The sequence below is a fragment of the Psilocybe cubensis genome, chromosome 4, assembly GCF_017499595.1.
Source record: "Psilocybe cubensis strain MGC-MH-2018 chromosome 4, whole genome shotgun sequence".
NCBI lineage: Eukaryota > Fungi > Basidiomycota > Agaricomycetes > Agaricales > Agrocybaceae > Psilocybe > Psilocybe cubensis.
This window is the reverse complement of record NC_063002.1, coordinates 1,371,711-1,390,012: the sequence shown is the minus strand read 5'-3', so window position 1 is coordinate 1,390,012 and position 18,302 is coordinate 1,371,711. Positions and strand designations below refer to the sequence as shown.

Below are 18,302 nucleotides of genomic sequence, written 5' to 3'. Positions count from 1 at the left end.
CAGTACGAAAGAGACAAAGCTTACTCTTCGGACTTGTTGACCTCAATACTTTTTACACGGTCACTGGCGAGCGTCGAAAATATTGACTATTGCAGAAATACTTCCCACGGTTAATGATCCAATCGAATTGCTGCAATCCGGAATTGCTTCCTGTCTTATTATTTTCGCTCACTCATTACTCAATTCACTCAAGAGTATTTGTGTGTTTTTGAATCAGTTGATTGAAATCTTGAAACAGATTTCATGGTCTGTGGGTGGGTGGATGCGGTATGTAGCATATACAACAAAAAAAGCGACTAGGTAGGTAAAAAAATGCAAAACGATCAAGCACGGGCCTTGAGCGTTCCGAGGAACGCAGCCTTTTCTTCGAAGGTTTGGAAAGAACCGTGCTATACAGAGGCACCATTAGTGGATGTATCAAATGAATAAAATAGGACAACACATACGCCGAATTTGGAGGAAGTATCGATGAACTTGAGCTGCACCTTCTCCAAGTCACGGCGGGAGGTGTGGACCATGAGCGACTTGCGGAGGGTGATGACACGCTTCTTGGTTCCAGGAACACATCCCTTGAGGATGAGGAAGTCGTTCTTAACAACACCATAGTGGGGGAAGCCACCCATGGGGGTGATGACCTTCTTGGTGATATCAGACTCGGTCGACGCGTTGGCATCGTCAGATCCGGAACCAATGCGGTAAATCTTCTTGTTGAGCTCAGTACGGTGATGGTATCCGTCTAAAAAGAGTATCAAATTTAACAACAGATTTTATATATGGAGATGGTGGAATACGCACTTTGACCAGCACGGGCAACGGAGAACATGACCTTGGAAGGATGCCATGCTCCGATACAACCAACCTTGCGGAGACCCTTGTGAGTCTTGCGAGGAAGCTTCTTGGTACCCCAACGGTGAGTAACACCCTCGAATCCGTGACCCTTGGTGACAGCAATGACATCGATGTTCTCGTCCTGCTCGAAGACGGAGGAAACCTCGACGGGCTTCTCAAAGAGACCCTGAGCATATTCGACCTTGTCGGCGATGGATCCACCGTTGAGCTGGATCTCCATCAAGTGGGCCTTCTTCTGCTGGAGACCGGTCTTGCGAATCTGGGTGTGTGCAAGGACACGGACAACAGTGCAGTACTTCCGGATGCGCTCAAGCTCGCGGGCGACGCTCTTGCCGCTGTCCTCAGCATGCTTCTTGGCATAGCGGGTGAAAGCCTTCTTCTTCGAGCGGTACCAGTTCTTGTAGAATCGACGCTTGACCTCGTCGGAAAGATGGGAAGCCCAGACGGTGGTGAGGGTGCGGAGTCCGCGAGGGGTCTCGACGTAGCCAACGACACCGACGACAATCATGGGGGGAGTCTCAATAACAGTGACGGCCTCGACGACCTCACGTTTGTGCATCTCTAATTACGGAAAATGTGAATAAGCACTGATTATCCTGTTCAACCACGGAATATACACACTGGATCCAGGGCGGTCAAGGTCACGGACAACGTGGGTCATTCCAGCCTTGTAACCCATCATGGCAGTCAAGTGCACGGGCTTTTTGGGGTCATCCTGCGGGGCAATTTAAGAACCTAATGACATTGCAAGATGGAGAAAAAGACGGACCTTGGGGAAAGACTTGACCTTACCGCGATGGCGAGCGGCACGCTTTCTTGGGAGGAAACCCAAAGAACCGTGACGGGGAGCTTCGAACTGAACAGAAAAAGAGCATTTCATCAAGACCAACATTCCCTAAGCCACAAAACAGCATCTCCAACGAACCTTACGGTGACTATTCAGAATATCAGCAAATCAGCCCTGATTTCAACATCAACGACAGCGAGCTCACCTCATCTTGCGGTCTTGAGGTCGACGGGTATGTTGGTGAGGACCACTCCAACTTTCGGTAGTACATCGCCTTCGCTGCCCGGCAACTCCCGAATCTGTGGCTGTAGGTACTGTATAGTTATTTGCCCACGCCCCCGAATGGAAATTGAGCTTCCCAAAGTGGAAATCTCTTGATGATGGCACATTCCTTCACTTGTTCTCGCGTTCGTGCCGTGTTTACACTGTTATACACGCATATTTTTCACCACTCCTGTCATCTACAATTTATTGGTGCTCATTGCTGTCACTCCATTCCTTGTAAGGCTACTGAATCTGACCAGCCAGCTGGCATCTGGGCATTTAAAGCAGTTCTACCTCCAGTTTCAAAGTAATGGCTTGGCAAAGTTTCTCCTGCTCTATGCGTGTAGGAACTCTCGATGCTATCTACGAACGGCTGTCATGGGAATTCCTACGAATGACTGCTCCATTTCATAGAAAGCCCTCACACTTGCCCAGGAAGCGAAAACCAGAATTCCCAAAGTCAGAGAGCTACTGTTCAGTTTTACACTTTGGAATTATCCTATGTCTTTTTGTGCACGATGATTAAACGGACATCGACGACGGGATTCATATTATGCTACCCCTTATCTTGAGGCCGCCATACCCGAACACTGATTTCTTTGTCATGGGCGCCTATCACTACTTGCGTGACATTGTACTTGGCAAGATAACCTGGGTTCTTTGGGCAAATGTCGCACTTTGGCACATTTATCACGATGTAAATCTATACAATTTGTCACCCTCAAGTGCCAGATAATGGTCCAGCACACTCGATGGTTTGTTATGACGGTGTGATCTTTAAAGAGTAGTGTCCAGAACACTGATTGTTTGAATAAAGAATGTTTGAATCTGTTAAGAAAAAAACTCATAAAATTTGTTTAACGTGCATCTATAGGAAAACCCTACTACCGGTATACCATTTCTGTGACGTAGTCTGTCGAAATGTCCACGCACCCAAGTTCATACTTAATCAACAGCTGAATAGTGTACAACAATAGGTATAATTGAAGCGCACCCCTTGCACAGTCCTAAGGACTCAATTTGCCTCACCGAATTATTCGACACACAATCAATATCTGGTAACTTTACTCTGGCTGAAGGTCACTCACCACCTTCGAAAGAGGCTTACTTTGTGGGAAGCCTATCAGAGAAAAGCCGTACTATTTTATTTATCAGATTGAGAATTTCTGTGCGCAACATTGAGTTAATAAGCTCTACTTTAAATATAATGCGTACAAAGTGACATAGCCGGGATCTCCGCAATTGGAGCGCCCTAAATTAAACACCGCTCCAATTCTGTGCTACAACAGGCCGCCTTTAGAACCCGACACCTTGATGTCCATTCCACAACACTAGCTCACTAGCATCTTTCAGCGATCTGAACTTCTTTGCCGTGCAGCTCATGCATGTGCCTAAGAGCCGAAGGCAAAACCAAAGAATGCAGCTGCCGATCACAAAACTAGCGCCGGCGCCAAACACCTTGAAAGGAACAGTGCACAGAAATCCGCAACAACTAAAAGGCCTCTCCACGCTGCTAAGACTGGCGGCAAAGCAAAGGGAGTCCACAAAGTTACTAGGAAGAAGAGCCCCCTCCACGGAGGCGTTAAGAAACTGATCAAGGTTAATGCAGCGAAGAAGGCTGCTGCTACAAAGGCTACACACACCGGAGGCCATTCTGCATCGTCGAAGAAGGTCCACCACGCTGGTATACACGCTGTGTCAAGAAAGACTGTTCCTCATAAGCCCGCACGCGTAGGCACCCATTCCACATTGAAGAAAACAACTGGTAAAGCATCACACGCCAGCGCTCACGCAGCATCCAAGAAGCCAATTGGTAAAGTCTTGCACAGCGGGCACAAACGGGTCCAAGGCAAGTCAGTTCACCATGCTGCGGCTGCCAAACCAAAAACTGTTCACCACACTGTGGCCGCCAAACGGAAGGTTGTTCATCATGCTGAGGCTGCCAAACGGAAGACTGTCCACCACGCTGCCGGCGCCAACCCAAAGACTGTTCACCATGCTTCCAGCGCCAAACCAAAGACCGTTCAACACCCTGAAAATGCTAAATCAAAGACAGTTCACCACTCTGCCGCCACCAAACCGAAGTTAAGTCAACGCCCTGCCGCTGCAAAACAAAATCCCGTTCAGCACAAGGCGGTAGCCCCGTCCAAACCCGCAAAACGTGTCGCAGGAAAAAGGCACTAGGCGTTTGGATAGTTGCGATGAGTATGATGGGTTAATTTGGGGTTAATAAATACAAATGCTTTCCAAGTTAAAAGGACGAAATAAATCTGGACTGAACTCAATTGTCAAAATTGGCGTTACCTCTCATTTATTTTCCAACAGTACAGGGCATTTAGTCTAGCATGGTGGCAGAATATGGTTTGAATGGTGGCCAGGGAAACCAACCACTATTCGAAACGATGAATGATAGGTATTGTTAGAGGAAAGGTGGATGGCTTGATCACTCGTTTGAAAAAGGCACCATGTCCCCCGGATATTCCCGGTGTGGTTGAAGCTCCGTTTTTAAGTGTGCACGTGCGTCGTGACTTGGTCTCCCAGTACTAATTCCTTGGGGCTCCAGTCCAAAGCTTGATGATGAGGAGTCAAGTAGAATATAATCCAGTCGGCTGTAACAGTCTATTCTAAGTTACCTTTGAAGATATTTCCAGTCGTATGGTATTTAGTGACCCGAAGCTTTCCATAATAGGAAAGGACTTTCCCAATCCGGGTATATGTTTTGATGATGATCGCCGCCGATTGCACGCCTTGGATTTGTTAGTTCCACAACGATGACTGAGACTCTTCCATCTGCACCCAGAGTGGCACTCACCCCGACTATCTGCCTGCAGCCTCCACTATCTCGTAGAGGCACTGGTCCTGGGCTCGTTCTTTTTATACCAGATGTCAATTTTGCGCCCGGGGTAAGCAAGCCCCTAGACCCTGAGCCTGTACTCAAGTGGGCAGAAGAGGGGTTTGCAGTGGCTGCAATCACCTCCTCAGAGAATTCTGAAATCGAGAAATCTCTTACCCTTGCACTGGAAGCGCTTGTGGCTTTGGATGAGGTTGATGTTAAGGACAAATTCGCTGTCATTGGTGCGACATCTGTCTTGCCAGTTCTTGATCTTCTTATACTCATCATCTCGCAGTATACGATTCCAGTCTTATCTATGAAGTATCTGAGGCAGTATCCAAGGACCCTAGAATCGTATCTTTCACAGGATATGGTTCCTTCCCATCTACAGCTTGTACGATTCCCATTATTCTCCACTTAACTTCAAACGCCCCAAGGCCTCGGAATCCTCCGTCAGAAGTGACTACACAATACTCTTATCGCACAACTTCTACTCAGTTTGTTCTACCACAATCACCTACTTACGACCCAAGCAATGCGTCTCTCGCTCATAGTCGCACACTTGCTTTCATTAAGAAACACATCGGAGGACCATTCTTTGACCTGGAAGCCATATGGGAGGAACACACGCTCTTCGAATTCGTGGATAGAAGTGTTGAGAAAACTATGGCTACCATGGTGGTAAGTAGTTCTTATTCCGCGCATGCTGATACATTTCCCAATTCAATATGTTAGGCTGAACCATATGTTAACCATATTCCAACGGTCAGCCCTTCATTACAGCAATATTGCATAACAGTTGCTTACTGTTTTTCAGATGACAGGGGGAGTAGGACGCGAAGCTTTGACGGCTTTCTATAGAGACCATTTCATCTTTTCGTGCTTATGTCTATTTTATTTCCCTCAAAACACGAACTAATCGAATCTATAGTAATCCTGATGATGCCGAGCTTCAAGTTGTTTCTCGCACAGTCGGTCCCGACCGTGTAATAGGCATGATCACATTATCCTCTTCTTCAACCCACCTCTAATCTCTATATGTAGACGAATTCGTATACCACCTTACCCATAATCGGGCTGTCGACTGGCTCCTCCCCGGAGTACCACCCACCGGAAAGAAGCTCGCTGTACCTATGCTAGCTGTCGTCAACATTCGCGGTGATCGTCTATACAATGGTAGCTTCCTTCCATTCTCTTAGTCCTATTTACAGTTCGAACACTTATGGCGACTATCATAGAACATATTTGGTGGGACCAAGCCACCGTGCTCAGTCAGGCAGGAATATTGCCGTCCCACCTTCCTTTCCCCATTGCTACTGGTGGTATAGGAGCTACTATTCCAGGCCAGACACAACTCCTGCGGTTGCCTGTCGCTGGTGCCGAAAGTGCGGCGATGCTTGTGGATGAAACCAACGGGAAGAGTAACGAGATGCTTGGACCTGACTGGGGATTACAACCAATCTCCCAAGAGTAGTAAAATGATAAAAAAATCATTGAAGCGGTTCATCATGTATTTTTCCAGTTGTGCTACCGATTTGACCACTAAATTTTCATTGCAGCGCAACGTCAATTTTCTCGAATTACGATGTTAATAATACATCGCGCTTGTGGATTTCTTTCCAGTGATATCATCTAGCCTAGCAAGCTGCTCGTTGTTCCATTCCATCAAAGCAACAACATCTCCTCCCAGATTCATCAAATCGACTACATACAGGTTAGCTTACTAAAAGAGAGACATAAAACACTCACATCCTTGTGCATACCGCCTCCTCACATGTTCTGCCTGTGTACAGAACATCCCTGCATACTTACCTGCTTTGTGGGCAGCAGCGAGGATGCGCTCGATAGCTTCTTGAACTTCGGGGATGGATTCGTGTGAGAGAGGCGGATATCCCATCGATGATGCCAAATCATTCGGACTGTTTGTTTGGTGATCAGTGACTTGGGAGTTTTTTAAGACTTTGAGACAAACCCTATGAAAAGCATGTCTTCAAGTCGATGGAATTAAATATGAGTATTCAGGTAAGCAGGATCATCATACATACCAATCCCATCGACTTTTGCGATTTCCTCGCAGTTAGAAAGGCCCTCGGTTGTTTCAATTTGAATAGCAATGAACGTGTTACGATTTGCAGTGCGTATATACTCTGCGAGGCTCTGCCGAAATACAGAGGGCGCGAAAGGAGAGCCAACACCTCGAATACCCGATAACAGCTTTTTTGAGCTTTGATTTGTTAATGGCTTGGTCGTTGCTGGGAACTTGGAGTAGGATACTAAAGCACGAGCATCATCGACTGTCGATATGGATGGGCAGAGTATGCCATGGGCTAGCCGTAACAAGTGAGACATTAATGCCAATGTTCATCCATCGTGCGGGTATGAGTTCAAGTAAGAGAGGTAAGATCTCACCTCCACAGTCCAAGGCGCGCTTGACGGTCCCAACGTCAAGCTTGGGAATGCGGACGAGAGGAGAGACGCCTTCACCGGCTATGGCGCCTACAGATGCGTGCATCGCCGCGTCGTCGATGTTTCCGTGTTCACAATCCACTAGTATAAACTATAGGGACAGGTATTAAACATACAGAAGTGTTTCGTGCGTTGGTCTAAACTCACATCATACCCTAACTGTGCTACCATCCTTGCCAGGTTCGCTCCAGGGAACATCATCCAGGATCCTGGCAATGGTCAGAGCCATTAAGAGTAGATTGTTAGACGCTTATCAGAACGAAATGACGCGGGTTTGTCGGTAAACGCGTACCAATAACAGGCCGTCTTGGGTTCTGAGCATCTGCCATGACGCGTTGTAGGCCCAGAAGCTCATCTTCGCACTCATCCGCATCCCATTGCCCCGCAAACTCAGCATTCACATGGTCATCTGTGTTGATTCGAGCAAGGTGATCGAACTGTTGTTGCGGTTTTCCATGTCGAAGTTGGGCATTGGAAGATGCTGATGGCGGACTAGCAAAACTGGGGATAAACCTCGAGAAGGTGTTCATTGCGCCGTGGTGGACGTCGCTGACCGATAAAAGATGACTTGCACGAAAACCCCATAACAATACATGACTGAAATGTCAGTCACGTCGATGAGGCAGAAGCGCATGGTGCTTGAGAGTCTGGGGAAAAAGAAATATAAAAAGGGTGACACGGTTAGTGTCGCCCTGATGTGTCCGGTGAAAAAAATAGATTCCAAAAAAAGGCAGTTCTCAGACAGAAAGGTGAGGGCGATATGACACAATAACTCCTGCAGCAAACAACTGATAGAAAAAGATAGCAAATGTGTCAAATACGGACACAGACATGGTGTAATAGTGGCGGATACTGTACAAAAAAGTGCTATGATCAAGACATCACCACATCCTGGTCCTGATCGACTCTTGGCGCTCCTCTTACTACAGAGTTGACCAATTCACGTCTAATTTCAGGGCTGATTTGAGGGTGGGGTGTTGCTCGAATAACGTCTAGCAAGGCATCCTTTTGGTCCGGCGTCAGGTCAGAAGCATATCTACGGGATTTTACGCAAAGAACACATTCAAAACGAAGCAAAAGATTGGCAGACAGGAATTTCGTAAATAATTTAACTTGAAATGGTTGAACAGCAGCACGCACCTTTGAGCGAATACTAGTAGACTTTGATGCCACAAAACGGGGAGCTTTTGAGCGTCCCCTCGTGTTTTGGCTTTGTACGAGTTTGACAATCGGATAAAGTGGAACACGAGAGCGTCCACCACTTTATAGGGAAGCTCGAACTTTTTATCGATCAACACGCGGATGAATAGGGAATTAGGGCCTTGAGAAAAAGAAACAGGTATCACTTAAATGCATTGCTTCTGATGATATTTGCGAAACTTACCGGTGTAATCCATTTCTGCGATGCGTAGAAGAGCAGCAGAGGCATGCAAGACGGGAACCTTTGTCCTGGCAAGGATAGAGGCAATAATTGTGGCCTCCTTTAACGTACAACCTTGCTGCAAATGAAAACCATGAGCAAGAGTCAAGTTCAGATCGTAAAACAGGGTAAGGCTCACGTCAAGTAGGGGAAAGATAATTCCTTTAAAGAAAGCACCAGGTTTGTACATTGATTTTTTTAAAGCTTGGTAATAATGCACGTTCATTTTTTTGTTCTCTCGGATATCCTCTCTGACAGCATCCAACAGAACCACTCCGAGAAACAGTTGTGCCTGAGCGGGTTTCATATTGGAAATAAAGATTTTTGTGGCAGCATAACAGGCGTGAGGTGACCAGTTTTCAGGGTGTGTGAGAGCGAGCATTCGCGCCCAAGCCGGGAGAGAAGGAATAACTTTGAAAAGTTTAGGTAGGGGGCCAGATTTGTATCCCCGTAAAAGAAGTCCAATTCTGTTTGATAATGAGAAGAAATACAAAGATCAAACGAATGATGCATACTTGGTATAAGCCTCTACGACTGCTGGATTTAATCCAGCGGCAGGATCAGGCGCCTCTCGGTCTAATTGGAAAGCAAAAGTTCAGTTGAATAATAATGTAGATATGTCGAGACCTACCTTGATGAACTTTTTGAATCGCAGCAGTCGAAGTCACTTCTCCACTGTCCAATTTGGCAAAAATAAGATCTGCCAAGGTTTTACGTTCTCCAGCATTGGCGGGGAGAAGGGCGTCTAGCGTTTCCATATCTCCAGCATCTATTTCCTGCCTCGAGAACCCATTCAAGTTGCAGATCGACGACTCATCGATTGGGAACTCACATATTCCACCTCTATCTCCTCTCCAGTTTCGTCAAAATGATCATCGTCGTCTTCGTCGTCGAAAGCGACCTGGGCTCGGGGTTTGGACAAGACTTGTCTTGTATCTTCCAAGTCCTCCTCCGCAACATCTGCATCGTCCGGCATTTCGAGTTCATCTTGTTGGTCTTTTGCCAATTCGAAGATTCGCCGCGATGTTTTAGGGTCGAGGATAACCTGATAGGAGGATCAATACAACACCCCTTCAAACGGAGATGTGAAAGCACCTCTGCGTCGTCGTCGTCTGGGTCTGCCGAGCGAGCTGATTTTTTGCGCTTTCCTGGCTGAGAAATGCGTCCGTATCTAGCGTGAGCCTCATCCTCGTCGAGCTGGACGAGCAGGGGGTCGTGGCGCGACTTTCCTGAGGATTTTGTAGCGCGAGGCATTAGAGGATATAATTTTTTGTGTCGAAAGATGGTGCCTGTACTTTTTTGATGATCGGCAAACGCCATTACCATAAGGGGTGAATACATTTTGGAGGGCTGGATTGGCCGCACAGATTGTATAAAGACGGGAGCGCCTTTCATTTCTCGTTTCATCCTCCTTGTCCCTAATTTCTCTCAACAATGCCCGCCGCTCCGGTGAGTATCTTGCTTCGCGTTTGCCTTTTCTCCATCTCCCGGACGTCTTTTATCGGCGCGTTTCTCACATATCCATCTTCACGCGCCACGTCGTGTCATTTTTCTCATCGCTGTTGGTCTAGATTCGCACTCTTGACAAAAACGGCGTCGAAATCACCACTGTTGGTTTCAAGCGTTTCGGATTCGACAGTGAGGTCGATATCGATGTTCTGCGCTCCCTCTATCTGCGCCCCCACTACGCCGTTTCATCTGAGGCCAGCTCATCAGATGTTGACGATGCTAGCAATGGCAAAAATGCATACCTGTCAAAATCAATCTACCATCCCGATACAAAGTCCATCTCATATACTACTCTGTCGCGTTTCACCCCAGTCAAATTGCTTCCCCCATCGGAGCGCAAGCGCATTTTGGTCACCGGTGGTGCTGGCTTCGTTGGTTCCCATCTAGTCGACAGGTTGATGCTTCTCGGACATGAAGTTACTGTCCTCGACAATTTCTTCACTGGTTCCAAGACCACCGTCAGCCATTGGATTGGCCACCCTAATTTTGAAATGGTTCGCCACGACGTTGTGGAACCCTTTATGATTGAGTGTGATCGTAGGCAGCATTCTCCAAGCTAATCCTGCATTATGTCTCACAAACATATCCAGAAATTTATCATCTCGCTTGCCCTGCCTCTCCTCCTCATTACCAGTTCAATGCTGTCAAGACCATCAAGACCTCCTTTATGGGGACCCTGAACATGCTCGGACTTGCAAAGCGCACCAAGGCCCGATTTCTTATCAGCAGTACTTCGGGTATTTCTGCATCCGTTAATATGACCAGAAATCAATGTTAATCAATGATTTAATTTAGAGGTCTACGGTGACCCCGAGGTTCACCCTCAGCCAGAGGACTAGTAAGCCAACTCATGTTTGCTTGCCTGGTGTCTTGCTAATCGGCTCTCAGCTGGGGTCACGTCAACCCCATCGGCCCTCGTGCTTGCTATGATGAGGGAAAGCGTGTCGCTGAAACCCTAACATACGGTTTCCAACGACAAGATGGCGTTGATGTCCGTGTTGCGCGCATTTTCAATACTTACGGACCCAGAAGTACGTTATGACATTCTTCTAGTGAAATTAATATTCTAACATTGGCCTCGCTCCACCTAGTGAACCCCTATGATGGCCGTGTTGTCTCCAACTTCATCGTTCAGGCCCTCAAGGGCGAAGACATGACTGTCTACGGCGACGGCAAACAATCCCGTTCTTTCCAATACGTGCACGATCTGATCGACGGTCTCATTGCTCTCATGAACTCTGACGAATCTCGTCCCGTCAACATTGGCAATGGCGACGAATTCACCATTGGTGAATTTGCTGAGCTTGTTCGTGAAATTGTGGAGAAGGTCCAGGCTGAGGACGGTGATAAACCAACACGCCGCGTCCAGATTGTCTACAAGGATATGCCTATCGATGACCCTAAGATGCGTAGACCCGACACAACCAGGGCTAAGGAGAGCCTGCAGTGGCAACCGAGATGGACTGTCCGCATGGGTCTTGAAGAGATGGTTCGTTACTACAAGGCGAAGATGGCTGAGGGCAGCCTCTAATTTCCTAGTACTCCAAGGGGATGACGGGCTCGAGGAGGGATCCAGGATTACCTGAATTACAATCAACCTAGAATATTCTAAATTTGTCTGGAGGTATACCTAGAAGCCGTCAATACAACTGATTTAATGTTAAAATAAAGTCTCACGTTGCAATCCTCCTTGGTTATTTTGAGGTGGGTCGGTGCAACATGGAAGTGATAGGCGTTATACAGATGTATCCTAAACTACAAGCCCTGTGCGGTAAAGATAAGATGTGTAAGCATAGTTTCGTCTATATACCAATATGACAAATGCTGTAAGTGTAAATACATAGTTGTGGATATACGTAGCCGTTCCTAACAATTGGATGAGTAGAGTAAGAGAATGACTAAAAAGAAATGTGGGTATATGTTGCAAAATTAGAATGGCGAGGCCAACATCCGTTGTAACGGCACTGTTGCCGACTGAGGATTGTCGTTGACCCTAGGTTTATGTTTCTTTAGGTTCGTTGTACTTCCATTTGGTACTGGTCCCGCGACCAGGAAGCCCTTGAGAAGCGGTGCCGCATCGGGCGGTAGATGTTGAGTTTCAACTCGAACTGGTGGTCTTTGTTGTTGTCCGCGTTCTAAGTCCTGTAGCTTGATACGCTCGGAAGGTTGAATGACGGTGCCTGGTAGCTTTAATGTGAGTTTTTATCTTCGTCATTGGCATGACATTTGACACGCACTGTTGATAGATGACCTTCCATGTTCGACATATGACCACTCATCTGGTTCTTTGCCAGAACTTCTGTAATTGATATCAACAAGATTCGCCAAAGATATAACAGATTGTGCAACTCACCTCAATGCTCTGCCTTCTACAGGGTCAGGAGTAAAAGCTTCGCTCAAATCTTCCTGATAGTGTTTCAGTGCGAGAGTTTGTATTTTGAGCGCCTCCTGTGATAAACACGAGAACGAAATGCAGGACATGGGGTCCAAATTGGTTATATCACGTCCAGTAACTTCTGAGAGGGTTTGTAGAGCCGCTCTCATACGATCTTCAACGGGCATCAAAGGTGGCTCAAGGTCTGACCGGGCAGGAGGGAGCTGATCAAGAAATTTGAGGAAAACATTATTGACAATAGATGCACATCCATTAATTATAGAGATCATGGACGACCCTCCTACAGAACGACGTTGGTGTTTTGACAGCGACAGCTGGAGATGAGCCACGCACCTTTTACCATATACAAAACTGCTTGCTTTTCGAGGCCTTTCAACTCTTTCTGAAGACGTTCCGCGTACTTTACTGGACATATTTCGTTTTTATCGCCCTAGAAATAAGGCTGAATGGTATGCGAAATGGTAGGCGTAAAGAATACACACATGAATAATCACGACTGGCTGTGTTATTGAGGCCAGTGCATCTGAGCTCAGAGGCGCTCGCTGCGGTTTCTGTCAGAGACTAGGGAAAATATCAAGCAAAAGCACACGCACGTTAATGTACACGTTAGCAGTCTCGGTTGCGCGAAGCCGTCTTGAAGGAGGATAGTTGATTTCCCAATACTGTACGAGCTGGGCGGTGCACTTTTCAGAACAGTTTGCAAACTAACGCTGATTCAGCTTACTTCCTCAACTAGATCTGGATCTGTTTCCTGTCATTACAGACGTTAAATAAAGTAATGCAAATAAAAGGTGCAGACACACTTACTTGCCCAAAGATAAAATGTATCAGTTCGGTCGCTGCATGCTCAAACGATTCTAGGTCTTCTGCAAAACTGGCAGCATGTACAAGATGGTCGATATTGTTGTATACCCATTTCAGTCTTTCTGCATATAAGCCATGGTCCCCTAAAAAAACCGGAGTGAACGGAAGCGACTTACTCAGTAGGCGCAGGGATGTTAACTAGGGCTAGGCTGAGACAGAGTTCCGGGAACCTGGTGCAAGGCCCAAGTCAGGCAAAGGACCGAAGGAGAGGGAACGCAATGCACACAATACCGCAAAACGAAGAGCACAACACACAGACGTGCCTTCCAACGCGAGAATATGACTGGGCGGTAGATGGAGTCGCTAACAAGTGACAATGACATGGAAAAAGAAGGCGAGCGAGTTAATAAGCGTGACCGCGCACTCCGAATGGCCCGGCTCGGCTCACCTGAAAACATATCGCCAGGTCTGCAGCGTCCACCCAGCTATCATGGGCGGGGTTTGGGCGACATATAGATTTGCCAGACGAACGCATGTCGAAGGCAATGAGGTTGAAATTCTTATGTAGTCTTGGGTCACCGAGTTGGGTATCGAGCCACGTCGAATCTAAAAATACAGGGTGGAGGACGACGACTGTGGGCTTCTCGGGGTCGAATGCACCGACATTGGAGTAGGTTGTGTTTGTGAAATAGTAGATGGAGGCATAGTCATCTGCGCTGTGGATGTCGACGAAGGGCATGATGGAGAAGAAATGAGAAAAAAAAGATCGTAATTATCGTGGAATACGGGATAACATGAAAGGTGGCCGTCGTTGTGGTTGAATGGAGAAGAAGAAGAGAGTAAGGAATGGAGCTTTGGGCTCAGGCTCGCTTGTTCGTGCGTGCGTGCACACAACAGCTAATCGGCAATTGTATATTTGATCCCTTGGTGACCTTGGTACAAAACAAAATTAGCTTTTCACTGTTCCTTAAAGTCAGAGCGCCATCATGCGAATGCAAACTAGTTCTTGCCAGACACTAGCACAACATAAGTAGCTATGTACGTATATGTTGAGGCATGCCTATATAAAAATCTAACCGAGTCCCGACCGACGATGATCCCTGATTGATCATCATCAATTTGAAATCCCTCGGTGCTCTTGACCTCTCTGCCTCTGAGCGTATCTAGAACGTTAGTCGACTATAAACTGTTGAATTTAGCGCTATGCAGGATGTGAATGCAAATTTGGTGGCAATTCGTCACCAAGAACCGTTCATAGAAGATGCAGATCTCTCCATGCATCATCATCAAACAGCCGCTTTCGGACCGAGTAGAGTTTCCAATAGGCCAACAACCTGCTGTTGCCGCTTGCGACGTCGCATAATTATTTAAGTAAGGCCGAACGGTACCCTAACAATCGGGCAGGACACACACCTGGCGGTCGTCGACATTAGCGGTGACAAACATGGTTGGAACACCCATCTGGGACAGCTCGAGCTGCTGCCTTGATATGAGGCCGTCCCAAGCAGGCAAAACGCGTTCAATGTCAAATTTTTGGATTTCCTTCTTAAAGGCGTCCGTTATCATCTGATGAAGGAATGTCAGGAACACCATAGGATCTCCCATGGGCCAAAGACGGACGGACATTGAGCTCATGCTGGGAAACTGTTCCTCCAATCATCCGGGCCCTGAATGGGTGGTGATGTCAACTACCAATATAGGCTAAAATTTCCCCTGCTCTGCACCAGACCAACTCACTTTGTCTGAGCGTTTTTGAGCTTTTCATGATACTTTGCATAGATGGCCTCCCGATCTGCCCACAATCGACGCTCGAGGTCGTCTTGTTCGGACTTGATCTTGGAAAAGGCTCCGCACATGAGTACATAGACAAACCTGCAAGTAAGGAAAAGATGCACACCCTCTTTACCGCGACGGAAAAAGAGGGATTGTCCGATAATTCTGACACGACTGGAAGCGACTGACGAAAGGAAAATTTTGATCTGTCTTGTAGAGTCTCCTGTGGTTGGGGGACGAGATAGCCCTGAGCAAAAGCAGGAGGGGGCTGGTCAACAGGAGGTGAATTCAACTGGGACAACAAAGAGGCTACAGACGCGCTTGGAAGCGACGATCTAGCACTGGGGGAGTCTGGGAGATAACTTGAGGACGAGGAAGGAATCGGGGCGGGATCAGACTGAGCCTGGGACGAGCCGGACGCGTGGTGCCAAGCAGCGGAAGCCTTGAGCTGCTCGAGAAGAGCAAGAAGAGCCGCTGGGTCCTATTGAGAGAGTCAACTGGGAGAATAAAGATATATGGATTGGAGAACATTTAAAGACATTGGCTACTTGAAAAATGATATTGAGCGTTGGTGGCAAAGATGATGATGGATGGCTTGCATGATGGGGGCGGGGAGGCCAAACAGGGGAACATGAGGCGGGACCCTCGTGGGAAAGCCGTGTTGTGATTGGCAACGGATCCGAAATTCCCACCAGCCACCGCTCCCCTTCTTTTCCCTGCTCCTCAGCCTCCTCCTGCTTTCTTCTGTTTTCTCTTCTCCTGGTCGACAATGCCGTCCCTGCCAGAAAATGAGCCCCAGGCGACCTCTTCCCATATGATGAAGACCACAAAACGCGGGAGACCGTTCTTGAAGGTCATTTCGCCCCCTTTTCTCCCTGTGCCCAACTCACCTCTCTCTAGGACACCCTAGATCTCTTCGCTACCCTCATCGTTTCTCTCCAGCTAGGTCCCCACAAGCAGTTTTTCAGGACTTTTCCCCATTCTTTTTCTACGTGCGTTTTCTTTCTTTTTCTTCCTCTCTCAGCTCATCTTTTTCTCCAGCGATGAGGCTGCCCAGAACCTCGCTTCTCTCAAGTTTTCTCAGTCAAATAGAGGCCCCGATCCCCGCGACCCCTCACGAGTTGTCACGACTACCACTACCACTACCTTTTCCATGACCCGCGATATGGCCAAGGCCATGAGTCAGCATTTCATGGACGCCCGTCTCATCGAAAATGCCACTGATCCAACCTCTAATCTGTTCAAGGATAGAGGCACCTATCAGCTCACTCCCAAGGGTCTTCATGTTCTCGAGCGCTTCATCTCCAAGAACGGCATCAACTCTGATCATCTGCAACCTGTTTTCAGCTCCCAGCCCATCTGCATCAAGCTTCTCCATCTCGAGCGACGCTCTTCAGACGACGAGATCATAGTCACTCAATCTGTCATTACCGCTTTGTTCCGTCGCTTCGTTGGCCGGTCTCCCAATTATCCTCCTCCTCCTGATAAGCAACTCGATATTTTCCAAAAATACAACGAACGCTCAAAAGGTATCACCCTCAGTGACATGACCGAACGCGCTCAGCCACTTCTCGGCAAGGCCGCTCAGGTTCACAAACACTGCTTTGCTGCAGTTACCGCTTTGGAGTGGCTTTGCGACTTTACTTCCGTTGTCGGAAGAGAGGAGGCTGCTGAAATGGCTGCCCAGTTCGTGCGTTTTGGTCTCATCACCCTCGTCAGCGACAAGCGAAAGAACAATGACTCGGCCATCATCTTCACTGTGCGTGGATCTGCCCCTGGAGGGAACTCCCCTGTCAGCGTATGTATCTTTTTTTTTCATCCATCACTGCCCCCTGATCATCTTGTTCTTTACAGCAACAAGGTGAATTCCGCTGCACGGCCAAGGCCATCTACAAGATCACCGACGAGGGTCGCCGTCTCGCTCATTGGGACGTCTCCCCCAGACCGAATGGTATTCAGGACTCCCCAACCGCTTCATCGACCAACCTCACCGCCGTCCGCTCGTCGGAAGACGGTTCGCTGGACAGCGGTCCCAGCGACATTAAGAAGGGAAATATGGCCGATGCCAAGATCCACCGTCGTATATCTCTGGCCGAAAAGCTCAACGCCAACTATGAAGCAGGAGAAAAGAAGAACTCGAAAGAAAGTAACACAGATCGTCTGAGGTACATTCTGGAAGAACCTGGCCTTCGTTCTTTGTTCCGCGAATTCTTGAGAGGAAACTTTTGCGAGGAGAATCTTTCCTTCTGGGTTGATGTTCAAGATTTCAAGAAAAAGTTCAATATTACTTCCAGTGCCATGGCAGTTTCCCCTGTATCTCGTCCTGGGGCCCGTAATACACCGGGTCAAGCAGCAATGGAAAGGCATCATGAATCTCTTATCAACACGGCTTTCGTCATCTACAACACCTACCTCGCCCCTTCTAGTCAGTGTGAGCTCAACATTGATCACGGTCTCAGGAATGAGCTGGTCAAGTACCTTGAGGAGGTCGTCACCAGCCTGACCGGCAAGGCTTTCCAGGGACGTGTTGAACCCGAACAGGCTAATGCTTTCAATGCTACACAATTACAGACAATGATCAGACTGTACGAGCGTATCCAGATCCATGTCTTCCGTTTGATGGCCACCGATTCGGTTCCCAAGGTGGGTTGCTCAATTGGCGAGTTTAGGTTTTGTCTAACTTTTTCTTTCCCTTCTTTGCATTGTAGTTCATCAAGACGCCAAAATTCCTTGCTATGCGGAACTGGGTTGAAGAGTTTGACCCGACAGAAAATGATATCCATCTCCTTTCCGTCGGACCATCATCACCTCCAGGTCTCAACAACTCATCGGAAGAAGTGGGCGGTGCATATATGACGATCTCACAGCAAGCCAGTGAGCGTGAACATAGACAGCAAATCGAGTCGGGCGCAATCCACGCTTCATGATCCACGATTTTCTTGGACTCCCATCGTGGGAAATCTCTAATGCTCCTATTTTCGTTTCGGGACGTTGGTTTTATGCATGATTGCTCATGTCGACTTACACACGCATCTTTTCTAAACATCTGCGCATCTTTTCCGTAACTCTCATATTTTTTTCTGACTCTTTTCAACACTGCTATGACTAGCGGTTTTCCCCGGAGGCCTTTTTTTTCATCATATTTTTTCCTTTTTCTTTTTCGTTAACATTGACTGGTCCCAACACACATTTTTTTTACCAT

At 47.5% G+C, this 18,302-nt stretch overlaps 9 protein-coding genes across 9 annotated transcripts; 4 read left to right on the top strand and 5 right to left on the bottom strand.

The window, feature by feature from the left end:
• Positions 1-323: 323 nt before the first annotated feature.
• Positions 324-1,907, bottom strand: JR316_0004563 (60S ribosomal protein L3; the record flags this gene model as incomplete). Its single annotated transcript, XM_047890327.1, has 6 exons — positions 324-389; positions 447-736; positions 796-1,410; positions 1,471-1,564; positions 1,619-1,705; positions 1,842-1,907. The coding sequence occupies 6 exons, from the start codon at positions 1,905-1,907 to the stop codon at positions 324-326; spliced, it is 1,218 nt and encodes a 405-aa protein (XP_047750088.1).
• Positions 1,908-2,237: 330 nt separating this feature from the next.
• JR316_0004562 (uncharacterized protein) lies at positions 2,238-4,084 on the top strand (the record flags this gene model as incomplete). The annotated part of the gene is made up of 2 exons (XM_047890326.1): positions 2,238-2,359; positions 3,343-4,084. 2 exons carry the CDS (start codon positions 2,238-2,240, stop codon positions 4,082-4,084), a joined length of 864 nt encoding a protein of 287 aa, XP_047750087.1.
• A 587-nt stretch (positions 4,085-4,671) lies between these two features.
• Positions 4,672-6,207, top strand: JR316_0004561 (uncharacterized protein; the record flags this gene model as incomplete). Its single annotated transcript, XM_047890325.1, has 7 exons — positions 4,672-4,975; positions 5,029-5,414; positions 5,469-5,498; positions 5,551-5,612; positions 5,665-5,726; positions 5,778-5,909; positions 5,972-6,207. 7 exons carry the CDS (start codon positions 4,672-4,674, stop codon positions 6,205-6,207), a joined length of 1,212 nt encoding a protein of 403 aa, XP_047750086.1.
• Positions 6,208-6,321: 114 nt separating this feature from the next.
• JR316_0004560 (4-hydroxy-2-oxo-heptane-1,7-dioate aldolase) lies at positions 6,322-7,729 on the bottom strand (the record flags this gene model as incomplete). Its single annotated transcript, XM_047890324.1, has 6 exons — positions 6,322-6,437; positions 6,546-6,692; positions 6,779-7,060; positions 7,143-7,290; positions 7,347-7,408; positions 7,492-7,729. The coding sequence occupies 6 exons, from the start codon at positions 7,727-7,729 to the stop codon at positions 6,322-6,324; spliced, it is 993 nt and encodes a 330-aa protein (XP_047750085.1).
• Positions 7,730-8,072: 343 nt separating this feature from the next.
• JR316_0004559 (uncharacterized protein) lies at positions 8,073-9,873 on the bottom strand (the record flags this gene model as incomplete). Its single annotated transcript, XM_047890323.1, has 8 exons — positions 8,073-8,235; positions 8,340-8,520; positions 8,584-8,698; positions 8,759-9,086; positions 9,135-9,195; positions 9,251-9,395; positions 9,452-9,664; positions 9,715-9,873. The coding sequence occupies 8 exons, from the start codon at positions 9,871-9,873 to the stop codon at positions 8,073-8,075; spliced, it is 1,365 nt and encodes a 454-aa protein (XP_047750084.1).
• Positions 9,874-10,053: 180 nt separating this feature from the next.
• Positions 10,054-11,659, top strand: JR316_0004558 (UDP-glucuronic acid decarboxylase 1; the record flags this gene model as incomplete). Its single annotated transcript, XM_047890322.1, has 6 exons — positions 10,054-10,068; positions 10,191-10,665; positions 10,719-10,865; positions 10,924-10,966; positions 11,017-11,159; positions 11,220-11,659. 6 exons carry the CDS (start codon positions 10,054-10,056, stop codon positions 11,657-11,659), a joined length of 1,263 nt encoding a protein of 420 aa, XP_047750083.1.
• A 398-nt stretch (positions 11,660-12,057) lies between these two features.
• Positions 12,058-14,066, bottom strand: JR316_0004557 (uncharacterized protein; the record flags this gene model as incomplete). The annotated part of the gene is made up of 11 exons (XM_047890321.1): positions 12,058-12,308; positions 12,366-12,427; positions 12,482-12,803; positions 12,857-12,953; positions 13,006-13,065; positions 13,117-13,194; positions 13,248-13,274; positions 13,331-13,445; positions 13,504-13,557; positions 13,614-13,690; positions 13,776-14,066. 11 exons carry the CDS (start codon positions 14,064-14,066, stop codon positions 12,058-12,060), a joined length of 1,434 nt encoding a protein of 477 aa, XP_047750082.1.
• A 547-nt stretch (positions 14,067-14,613) lies between these two features.
• Positions 14,614-15,641, bottom strand: JR316_0004556 (uncharacterized protein; the record flags this gene model as incomplete). The annotated part of the gene is made up of 6 exons (XM_047890320.1): positions 14,614-14,673; positions 14,741-14,893; positions 14,952-14,994; positions 15,065-15,162; positions 15,225-15,581; positions 15,630-15,641. 6 exons carry the CDS (start codon positions 15,639-15,641, stop codon positions 14,614-14,616), a joined length of 723 nt encoding a protein of 240 aa, XP_047750081.1.
• A 228-nt stretch (positions 15,642-15,869) lies between these two features.
• On the top strand, positions 15,870-18,027 carry JR316_0004555 (Developmental regulator flbA; the record flags this gene model as incomplete). The annotated part of the gene is made up of 5 exons (XM_047890319.1): positions 15,870-15,953; positions 16,001-16,092; positions 16,142-16,898; positions 16,955-17,743; positions 17,809-18,027. The coding sequence occupies 5 exons, from the start codon at positions 15,870-15,872 to the stop codon at positions 18,025-18,027; spliced, it is 1,941 nt and encodes a 646-aa protein (XP_047750080.1).
• Between the last annotated feature and the right edge of the window lie 275 nt (positions 18,028-18,302).